The sequence below is a fragment of the Protopterus annectens genome, chromosome 8.part0, assembly GCF_019279795.1.
Source record: "Protopterus annectens isolate FY-2018-M chromosome 8.part0, PAN1.0, whole genome shotgun sequence".
In the NCBI taxonomy this organism is placed as follows: Eukaryota; Metazoa; Chordata; order Ceratodontiformes; family Protopteridae; genus Protopterus; species Protopterus annectens.
This window is the reverse complement of record NC_056741.1, coordinates 1088888316-1088900121: the sequence shown is the minus strand read 5'-3', so window position 1 is coordinate 1088900121 and position 11806 is coordinate 1088888316. Positions and strand designations below refer to the sequence as shown.

General features: G+C 39.5%; 1 protein-coding gene across 2 annotated transcripts in view; it reads right to left on the bottom strand.

Moving 5' to 3' along the window:
- Positions 1 to 3721: 3721 nt before the first annotated feature.
- The window catches only part of LOC122809235 (protein BTG3-like), a 40353-nt gene continuing 32268 nt past the window's right edge, over positions 3722 to 11806 (bottom strand). For both annotated transcript variants that reach the window (XM_044080548.1, XM_044080549.1), the window contains exons 4-5: positions 8705 to 8933; positions 3722 to 5519 (exon numbers count right to left, since the gene is read on the bottom strand). In XM_044080548.1, coding sequence (XP_043936483.1) covers positions 5328 to 5519; positions 8705 to 8933 — 421 coding nt within the window. In that variant the 3' untranslated portion in view covers positions 3722 to 5327. The remainder of the gene's footprint in view (positions 5520 to 8704; positions 8934 to 11806) is intronic.

Genomic DNA, 11806 nt, shown 5'->3' with positions numbered 1-11806 from the left:
CTGTAAAAGATGATAAAGCCATTTATTTTTGAATATTCAAATTTAATTAAATACAGAATGTGACCTCAATGCATATTAGTACAGCCCCAAAATACAAAGTCCTTGTGTAGAAAAATACAATATTTTTTAGACACCATACCCAGGATAAAATGTTTAACCATTACAATATATACAGAAATAAATAAGCTATCTCAGAAATGCATTAACTTATAAAAATCTATTTAACAATAATACTGTACAATGAATGAGGAAAAAAAAAAAAAAAAAAAAAAAGACAGTGATCATTAAGCTACACTGTCAATGAATGCTACAGCTACACAACATTTGCTCATCACTAAACATTTTCATTAACAACAAGATAAAAGCTGGCTCAATAACACAAAAAGAGTAAGCAATCAGTGCCTTTTCCAGTTACGTTAACACACTAGGTACTGGAAATCACTCATGTTTTGCTACCTGCTGGAGAAAGGACACAATCAAAATGTAACACTCGTAACAGCATATGGCATGCCAAAGCCAAACAGGGAAGCAATATTAACAAGTGAGCAATACACAGAGTGGGAAGCAGAATTCTACAGTACGAGTAACCCCTCTGGGCATCCCTGAATGTTAGTGCATTTCGGGCACAAAAGTATAAAACAAATGGTGAAACTAGAAGGCGGTGACACTATAATTACCTCTGTCGGATCAGACAAGGATTGTGGATCTGTAAAGGTGGTAGTTTCCTTTGGATTCGTGGAGGTCGAATGTGAAGGTTTCTTCTTCTTAGATATGGTCTCCAACAGATCTCTCGGGGAAGCAGAGAGAGAGAGATCTCTTCTTAGCCTCCTTAGAAGAAGCAGCTTTAGAGAGGATCTGAGCCTCAGAAGCAGATGATGGAAGGAGACCCCTTAAAATGTCTGCTGCGCCTGTCCGTGCAGAACAAGATACACAGAGCTGGCCCTAAAGCCACACACACACACACACACACACACACACACACACACACACACACACACACACACACACACACACACACACACACACACAGTTTAGCACTGCACTAAAAAACTTTCAACTACAGAGCTTTAACAAAGATAATACACTTAAAAATATAACAAAACTACGGAGAAAAACATTTTCTTTTACTTATCTACCCAACACACAAACAGCTGTGACAGCACATGTGTGTCCGATCAATGAAGCGGCAAACGAGATCGGAGGTTCTTTTGGGGTTAGTGCAGTCCATTACAGGTAAGGGGAGGAGCTCAAGAGTTTGATCCATGTCTGGAAAATGTGGCAGAGCCAGATCAGAGTGCCACATCAGAGATCCAATTGTGAGGAAGAATAAAGAGGACAACATCAGATCTATTACTTTGTTCTGTACAAATCGCTACACTCTTCCAACATTCTAAAGATTTTTGTCCATGGCCAAATGAAAGATAGCCTGGATGACCATCTCTTTTAGTCTGGCCATGTCATGGGGCTACAGACCATAAAAAGGACTTCAAACATGTAAGTACAAATCACACGTGGATAAGTAACAGTTCCAAGAAAATAAATGCAGCAAATATCAGCGGGGAGAAAAACATAAAAGGGCAATGCTCAATCTGCTTTACTAAAGTAAAGAGCAAGTCAAACAAGGGCATGCACACAAGAATAGACCTTAACATTTTCTTTTTTTATAGAATGAAGAGCTGCCTGTACATTTTTGGTCAACTAATGCAACTACTCTGGTTCTGCAGGTCAAAGTGATGGCCCAGATCAGAAAACTCACTTCTCTCCCTAGACCTTTCATCAACATCAGGTGTAAATGCATGTGTATGTACAGAAGCAGAGAAAGAAATGCACACCTTAAAATTAACTTATCAGTACTGCAGGTGAGCTTCAGCTGATAATGCCAGTATCCTCAACATGTTAAAGGATCTGGTCTGGGAGTTGCCAGTGAGACAGAAGGATAAAGTCATGGTCAGTTTGTTGAGCCCTGCTAAATCCACAAGCCAAATGAACAAAAAGAATGACTAGATTTTAACAGGGCTCAGAATATCTATGACAATATGAAATACTTCAGAAGTCTCAAGTACAGAAAAGTGGAGGGTGGTGGTGGTGGTGGTGTCAGGATAAAATACCTTACGTCTTACACTACAGATTTCTAACAAAGAAAGGAACAATTCTTAAAATGGACAGAGATTACTCTCTGTAGGCGTCAACAGGGTTTTAAATAAGAGAATGGAATAATGAAGTAAGGAGATACAACCACGTAAAAATCAATTTTCGCTTCCTTGCTTAATTCAGTTAAATGGCTGTGATGGTGGACGGCTATTCCAGTATTCAGTGATCAAAAGGCACAAAAGCTAACTCTAGAAAGGAAACCAGTCATCCAAAGGATTGGCAAGTGTAGACACACACACACACACACACACACACACACACACACACACACACACACACACACACACACACACACACAGTCAATCTATAGCTAATCTGAAGAATCAGCACTAATTCACCTGAGGAAAGGGTCTTGGGAATACAGAAGGAAAGCAAAACACCAAATAGAAATCCACACAGATGCACAGACATGTAAACAAGTTATCCCAGCAAAGAACCAAACCAGAGATAAAGGAGTAGGAGGCTGGCAGCAATGCTGACAGCTACATTCACTATGATGCGCTAGAAGCAGTCTCAATTTTACCTGGCACTCACTAAAGCTGTTGCAAATCTTACTATATTTTCATATTAACTGGCAACGATGTGAAGGTGGCACAAAAGAAAACACACACTACTAATACCTCAAACTAACAATCAAGACTAAAATTCTAAGATTTATCACACTGTTAGGCATCATGTTGCATAAACAATTGTCCACACATTATGCAGGAGCAAAACTGCCAGCAAAGCAGAAAATGATTTACCAAAATATCCCAATGGTACTCAAAGGCTACAAACATCCGCACCCAAATTCTTTGTTAAAGCATTATTATACTTGTCCTCTTTGTGCAAGACATGAGCAAGTGCCGTTTAATCATCATACGCAGGAAATCACAACCACTTCTGCACGTGAAAGCAAACAGTCTGCTTCAGCAAAGACACTCTCAGCAATGAAAGGCATACAGAAATTCTTGGGACAGCTTTTCATAATGGGAGTTTTACAGAATCAATCTGCTGTCAAAACCAGCAAATACAAAAGAAAAACATTACTGCTGCAATTCAGAATTGGACACTACAGGACCTCAGGAAGGGTCTCATACAATGGACATGGGGGGGGGTCAAATTCACCCTAATAAATGCTGTGTTCCACACTACTACCATGGGTGATGTTTTGCACATTAAAAAATTAGTACACCTTTCTTAATTTCCACCCTTACGCATTCAGAACTGCTCACTTTGCATTTACAGGTTACCAAACAAATATTTTTCACAGGTGCTACTGAACCCACAGAAACAGCTTAACATGAGCAATTTAACACCTCTCTGTGCCAACAGGTCAAGCACCATGGCAAATGCAAACTCTGCCTTAGAAGTGGTATGTATTTTGCCCAACCCATGATCGATATGCTATCAGAAGATGGACAAAAATGTAACAAAGGAAAAGAGGAGGCTAACCCCTAGGGCCAGTATATATACTTCTGCTTGGCATGCAAGTGCAATTTCAAATTTATGCTGCAATGAGATGTAAGCCACTAGATTGCAGGCAAGCAATACCAGCGCAAAAGTTTCTTTTTTTTTTTTTTTTTTTTAGGAAAACCCCAATACTCTACATGTTAGTAAAAAGACTGCATCATAAACTATAAAGGCACAAATATAAATGGCTAATTCCAATGATTATGTGCATGCTTCCAGAAGCTACAGATCAAAATGCATGTAAACACATCTGAGCACCACTTCCTTTTCTCATTCAAATACAATCACTATTATTATGTACAATAAATATATGCATGTAGATTATTCATTATATATATATATATATATATATATATATATATATATATATATATATATATATATATATATATATATATATATATATACCCTGAGAAGACAGGAATGAATTAGCACCATGCTAGCCTGAAAGGTAGAGAGTCAGTTAATGGAAAGCGTAAAACAGACGTTTCTTTTACTTCTCCAGACAGTTCATACCACCCCCCCCCCCAACTTCACAACACAGTGTCTCGTAAATTCCTTAAGCAAACAATAAGCTAAGAATTGCAGCAAATGAGTATCTTTGGTGCTGATCATTGAAGCTCATTTGCCGATTAAGAAGTACCCAAGGAAAGTCAGAGAATGATCAATTTCTTTAAGAAGGCACTTGCACATTAATAAAACAGCAGCAAAAATAAAAACCTACAATATGAGGCCAAAATGCATAATAAACCTTCTACCCTGTAGTAGGTGCATCCATAGCAGCACATGCCTGTGCCCACAGTCCAGGTAGACAATATCCTGAAACATCACGATTTCATACATCTGTTGTTTCACTGGAGTCCAACGCATACATGACCAGCAGACAGACTAACTCATCTTTGTATATCTGTTAAAAATTACATGAAAATCATACTTCAATGCCCCCCCCCCCCCCCAAGAAGAACAAGCAACAATTTTCCACCAGGCAACAAGAACGAAAAGACATTTAAAACTGATGAATGAATGCCAGTGAAAATGCAGACTATTTTGGTTCAACAAGTCTGAAGATGTGCGATTTTCACAATGATGTCACTTTGAGAATCTCTGAAGAAACTTTACTTAGCACCACACTGGTTTCTGAAGGTGTCAGCTTGTCACTTTATCCAGTTAAATTCATAATAAGCATACCCAGAGGCACTAATGCCCATAGTGTGTTTTGATGAATTATGAAGAAACATTAAATGCAGTTTATGTCTTCAAAAGATGTACAGCAGTTAAAAATGCTAGGCTTTGGTCGTACATTTCTGCAAATGATGCATCTTCTTGTAAATCACAGACTTGGGTGCCCAAAGTCAAAGCTTCATCCAGCTTGTTCTTAAAAATTTAGATGGACCATCAGTAAAGGTGTGTCATACTTATGGGAGCTGCAAGCATTACACACAAACTAGATTACGATGCATTTTTAGAAGACTCATCAAGATCCAAAGTATACCCCCAAACTGTGTGCACACCTTACATGACTAAACTATGGCTCATGTAAGTCCTAAATGTAGGGTATTCTATTTAGGTAACAGGAAGGCAATGCTGGCCACGGGAGACCGTTCTGCCTCAAGGTTTATAAAGGCTATAAAAAGCTCTTGGGGAGTGATTTTGTTTAGTTTAGCTGCATCTCTTCAACAATACGAGATCCAGTTAGTTCTCAGTTTGGTGTAGCAATGAAACTTTCAGCGCTTGGTAGTCCTCTTGTTGTAATGTTTGCCTTGGGGCATAAGGAAGTTAGTGGGATTGCAATACAACTTCCTTACCTTGGGGATGATATAATAGCCAATTACTGGTTGGTACAGTGGCACATAAGTCACCACTCTCCTCCGAAAGGGTGACCAAAATGGAGCTGGATGATAGTAATATTCCACAGCCTGCAGAAGGGAAAAAGGGGAAAAATTAGACATGGAAAAAAAATGAAGCAAACAAACAACACCTGTTTAATCAGCAAAACTGAAATAATGGTGTTCAATAACTACTGAAAAAATTTTTTTAAAACTCCATTTTTTTTAAAAAGTCTTTCCAACAGCCACAATCGTCCACATCAACAGTACAAGAAAAGATGCACTGAAGTGCAACTAAAACAGACAGCTAATAACAATGCCACTTAAATGTCATCTAGTGGTCATAGCTAACATTATTCATGCGGGAGCAAATGTAATCAGTGCAGTAAGACCCCCTCCCCCCACTGCCATAAGACTAAGTAAGTGAAGTGCTTGCTTACACAGTTCGGGGCCTGGGCCACGAACAAAATCTGTAAACATTCTAAATTAGTGGTTAAATTGGCCATAACCAGTAGACAGTGTCTGGTGTCAGGAATGCAATAATGTACATAGTTTCTAAAGATGGTCCATAGTGTTGCAAATTGCTTTCAAACACATCTGGTCAACACAGAGAAGTTAAGGATGGTCAAAGAATGTAAATTTTTAAAATATTAAAATATTTATTTTATTTATTTTACTGAAATCTCTAACTACCGCCCTATAGCCCTACTCCCTCCCTTATCTAAGATTATGGAAAGATGTATACACAAGCAACTGCTTGACCATCTTCTCCAAAATAACTTACTCTCTAATACCAAACATGGTTTCAGACCTTCCCACAGTACCACCACTGCCCTCCTCACCTATACAGACACAATCAACAAAAATCGTAACCATAACACCCTTTCCTCTGCACTTTTCTTAGACCTGCCCAAGGCTTTTGACATGGTCAACCACCAAAAACTCATTCTTCAATCTTTGTCACTTGAAATCCAACCTATTAACTGGTTCAAATCCTACTTAAATAACAGACATCAAGCAGTACTCTGGAACTCCACTCTATCTTCCCAGCTACCTGTTAACATTGGTGTCCCCCAAGGGTCCATACTGGGTCCCCTCATTTATCAATTACCTCCACCAAGTAGTTACTCAAGCTACATGCATACAATATGCAGACGATTCTACACTAATTTGCTCAGCCACATCTGTATCAGATCTTCACTCCCTCACAAAACACATATTTAATTCCGTAGAAGAATGGTTTTCACAACGCTGTCTCCTACTTAACCCAAAAAAAACTAAACTCCTTCTCTTCACACCTTCCAGTAAGTCTCCCCATATAGACTTTACAATAACATCTAAAAATGGCACATCTATATCACAAGATCCTACTACCAAACTACTAGGCATTACCCATTGACAACAACCTTAACTTCGATATACATATAAATAACACTTTGAAAACTATCAATAAAAAATAGGCTCTCATTACAGAATCAAACCTCCTCTATGCCTTACCCATATTTACTAACTTATCAAAAAAAGAATCTTTTGAAATTAGAACACTCCTACCACAACATAGCCAGATTTGCTACAGGTAACCCTTACAGAACCCACTACTGCACTAATCTAAAGGAACTAGGCTGGCTTGAATTTCAGCAGCAATTAAAAATCAATCAACTAGCCATAGCCCATCAAATCTTTTTGATGGGTTTTGCTGAATGGTACGATACTTTTTTTGCATTTAGCTTGAGGCCATGACTTTGGCACCTGTCATTAGCTGCTGCCAGACCCTCTTATAGTATGTTATATAACATGTTAAACATCGTTTGGGGAGTCAGTGACAGCACCCAACTTACAGTCATCGGCAAACATGGTCAGCAACAGGCCTTTTGCCTTTGCCGGTACCCCTGAGAAATAGATGCCAAACAGTATGTGTCCCAGGACACATTTCTGGGGAGCCCCACTAGTGGCAGGACTGCTATAGAAGGTGGAGGTGTCTATTTTGACGTTGAGGGTCGTGCCGGTGAGATGAGATAGGGATTTACGCCAAGTTATGTTAGCTTTTTGATGATGCCAGAGTGGGGGATTGTGTCAAAGAATTCAACCAGGTTCAACAGGCAAGCTCTGCCCTTGATTAACCTGTACTGGGTGGGGTCATGTGTTTGACGATTGCCTATGCCATTGTTTAGGCGATCTATAATAATATGCTCCATGGCTTTACATATCAGATGTGTTAAGCTAATGGTGCGATAGTTTCTAAGGTTAGTATTGGCACCACCTTTGTGTAAGGGGGTGAAAATGGTAATTCCCCACTCTGCTGGAATGAAGCCAGTACTTAGGCTGTGGTTGAAAAGTGCTCAATGGCAAAGCCAGTTCTTGCTGGAGATGGTGCAGAATACATACTGGGCCACTATCTGGTCTCATGGAAGCTGTGTTTTTTGCCTTGGATAGGGACTGTGCCACTTGACCTATGGAGATGTGAGGTGCGAGACAAGTATCTGGGATGTCGAAAGGGCCTTTGGTGGGGGTACATGGGGGTGAAGTTTGCACTGAACCTATCTGTTAGCAGGCTGGCCAAGTCAACAGGATCAGTGTAAGTCATACTGTTAAGTATGAATTCGGAACAAACCTGGGCTTTGTCACGGAGGTTCCTGAAGATGACTTTATGATTTCCCTTTTTTATGGAGACTAGTTTTGATTCAAAATTGGCCTTGGAGGATTTCACTAGTGATCTAATTTGCTTGTGGAGGCTAAGGAGGGAGTTATTTGGAATTTGTTCCCTTTTACCCTTGGACAACAATTTCTTCATTTTGTTGTAAACACCTGTTGATAGATGTCCACCAAACAGGTTTTTGTTTTTCCTTGAGGAGCAGGTTTTAGTTCTACTGGGTATGGCTGAGTCCATGCAGTTGTACAGGTACTTGTAAACTGCACTGGCGTATCGTTCAGCATAGTTGTCTTCATCCTCTGGAGGGGGCAGTGGTGTGAAGCTACAGATATCCTCCCTTAGGAGGTTGCAGTCAGCTTTTGAGAAGTATTCTGCATCAACTCCTCTAGGCATGGGATGCTACCCAGTTGCTCCAAAATCTTTCATAAAGGAGTAAAGCTACCCATGGCTTTCTTAAAACAAAAGAACACACTTGTTCACTGTACCATAATGAGATTGAAGAATTAAGGCACATCTTAAACAAGTTACCTTCCAAGTCTGAAACTCCCCAGCTTACATCTAGGAACACACTTCCATTGCTCTTACAAAACCACTAATCATAGTGCATACCATTACACTACATCACCTGAGATTTTGTGTTCGAAGCACCGATGACTGGTTTAGGACTGGAAACCAGTTCATTGCCACTGCTTTCATCATCTGTTGAGCTCTCAGAAGGACACTCTGATGAGTTCTCAGAGTGGTAGTCTGAAGTCTCCTGTTCAATAAGCTCTGGTGAGAATTCTGTATTAGTTTCTTCTGTTTGTTTTTCATGAAAGCAAGCAATTGTGAAATAGCCACTTGATTCACCAGTGCTGTGGAGGAAAAAAAAAAAGTTAAAAGTTAAAAGACATGATCACAATAACTTCAAAGGGCATGAGCAAAAAGTAATACAGGAGGGAAATTTTCCACGAGCGGTAGCAGCTGCTGCTCAGAAGAGGTGGCGTACCAAAGTTACCTTGCTTCCTTAGGAGTATCAGCAAGGACAGAGAAAACAGATTTGTCTAGATTCCTCACAGTCTGCAATGACTGCCTTAACAGCAACACAACATTCATGTGTGCACGAGTACGTGCAAATACTCATTCTAGGTACAGCAGAGTGGTCATAAAGAGGGACCGGAAAGTTTTGTTCAGTTGCACCATAATGAATAACAGACATGTCATATGTATGCAGCATCTGCTCAGGAATTTAGAAAAATATAGGCAAAGCCATTTTTGTCAGCTTTACTGCATTGGCAAGATATAGTTACCACCTTCCACTAGCACCATTTGCTTAGTTAGCCCACAGTCTGTTAAGAGGGGGGGGGGGGATTACAGTAATGCCACAGGTGTGCCGACTTACTGACTTGTCTGTACTTGTAGTGCTGTGATCAAGCAAGCAGGACCTTTCAAAACCAATTAACCATTCAAAAGGGTAGTGTAGTAAAGACCTTGCTTACCTCTGAACTGAGGTATTTGGAAATTTATTTTAGCATGGTAGTAATGACATCATTTTACTTCTTTCAGCTTTTCCCCGTTAGGGGTTGCCACAGTAGATCACCCATCCGCTCATGATTGGCAGTGGAGTTTTATGGTGTCGAGTTGCCAACCCAACCTTCCACAGAAGGCACACGCATGCACGCACTTATACCTAGGGCCAATTTAGAGTGTCCAATCTACCTACAGCATGTCTTTGGAATGTGGGAGGAAACCCACACGACCACAGGGAGGACATGCAGACTCCGCACAGAAGGCATCCCAGCTAAGGATCAAACCAGAGAACCTCTTGCTATGAGGCAACAACGCTAACTGCTGCACCACACTACTGTCAAAATGCGTGCATGATACTTGTATCTGAAAGGTCTTCAACCCATCTTCTGTTAGCCATTTTCTTACATTTCACTGTATTAAACAAAATAGTCAAGGTGTTAAACAAAAGCATGGATTCTTTGATGGTACAGCCACCTGGTACTGCAGATGCACTCAGCTGCTTGTGCATCACGCAAGGTGTTCTGTAAAAACAACATGTCTGTAACAGAACCTAGTTCTCTACATTTATTTTCTAATGTTGGCGCAATTAGCATAGAGGATAAAGATTTGCTGTTTCCTGTAGTTAAGGGTACATGGTTTGGTTTCTTCCACCTCCCCCAAGACTGAGCAAGCTACAGGCAGTGCTCCACTGTCACCCCTGAAAAGGGACACTCACGTCCACTGGGTTTACCCGGTTAACAGAAATGTATACATATACATTATTTTGAAAGCACACCTGAAGCAATAAAAAACATCAGCAACTAACATCTGTACAGACACTATCTAGTGCAGTGCACAAAAGGTACTGAAGGAATCATGAACCTATACAAGGACTCACTAAAAATATTGTAATTGAAAGATAAGCAGTACAACATTATCTTTTGTTTGTTATGGACAAAAACACAACACCTTCTCGCCAATCTGATATGGTGCAAATAAGACAGGCTAATTTAACAATCCACAATCAGTTTATTCCAGCATAAAAAACAATAAAAGTTTGGTCAAGCACTTTCATCCAGGAAACCCTGGACTTCATCAGAACCAATAACACAATTAAAACACACCATTTAAATATAACAACCAATAAAGTACACTAGGTGTATACATATTAATTAAGAATTTAAAATCACACAGTACATTTACAACAACCATAATACATTTGTTAATTAATAAAAAATTGTTAATTTGATGTTTTATAACACTAGGGCTCTATACTCTAAAAAGGGCATGATAGAAATGTGTTCATTAATACCGGGGGAGTGGGTAGCATTTAACCTTATTTGCCCATTTAATTTCTGCTCTCTCAAGTGCGTTAGCCCAGTCACCCCTCCTAGAATTTATTACTACTATTTCTAAAATACCAAACAAAAACGTTTAACAACCCAAGTGTCTAAACAGGGCATTATTAGCGTTCTTTTGTCTAATGGCATACATACGTTTGCATATTCTCCTATGACGGGATCTTTCTGTTTTCCCTGTATAACATATGTTTGCATATTCTCCTACGAAGGGATCTTTCTGTTTTCCCTATATAGATGTTAGAACAGTCCTGACATACTGCCCAACAGACCCAACCCTTTGTACCACAATTACCAATATCGTCCTTACTTTTATCCCAAATTCACCAATGTACAAAATTGGTTCTTTAAAAACTATATTTACAATAGTTAGTGTCCACAACAAGTGGCACCTTTGTCAAAAACACTTTTACCATACTGGGGTGTTCAAACAAAAATTTCAAGTCTGCGTTGGTTTTAAACACAAAACTGGGATTATTCCCCATGGTTAGTTCTTTATTAGTCCTAAACAAAATCCAATTCTTACATAGTACGTCCTTAACTTTTTTACTATAGTCACCGTACGTTAGGACCATACTGTTCTCAAATTTATCAAGGGTAGTTGTCTCCCTATGGGCAACTATGGAATTCCCTGATAATGGGGTATACCTAACACCCCAATTCCCCTTCACAAAGTTGTACATTTCCATAACCAATTTGTCCGGGTAACCTCTGTCATTAAAAAAATGGCACAACACATCCATCTCCTCAGTGGCACTACTGAAGGATGAACACATTTTGGCCATTCTGATGAACTGGCCTTTAACAATACCTTTCTTCATAAAATAGGGAAGGCTACTACTAAATTCTAAGTAGTCATTAGAAAATGTAGATTTCCTACA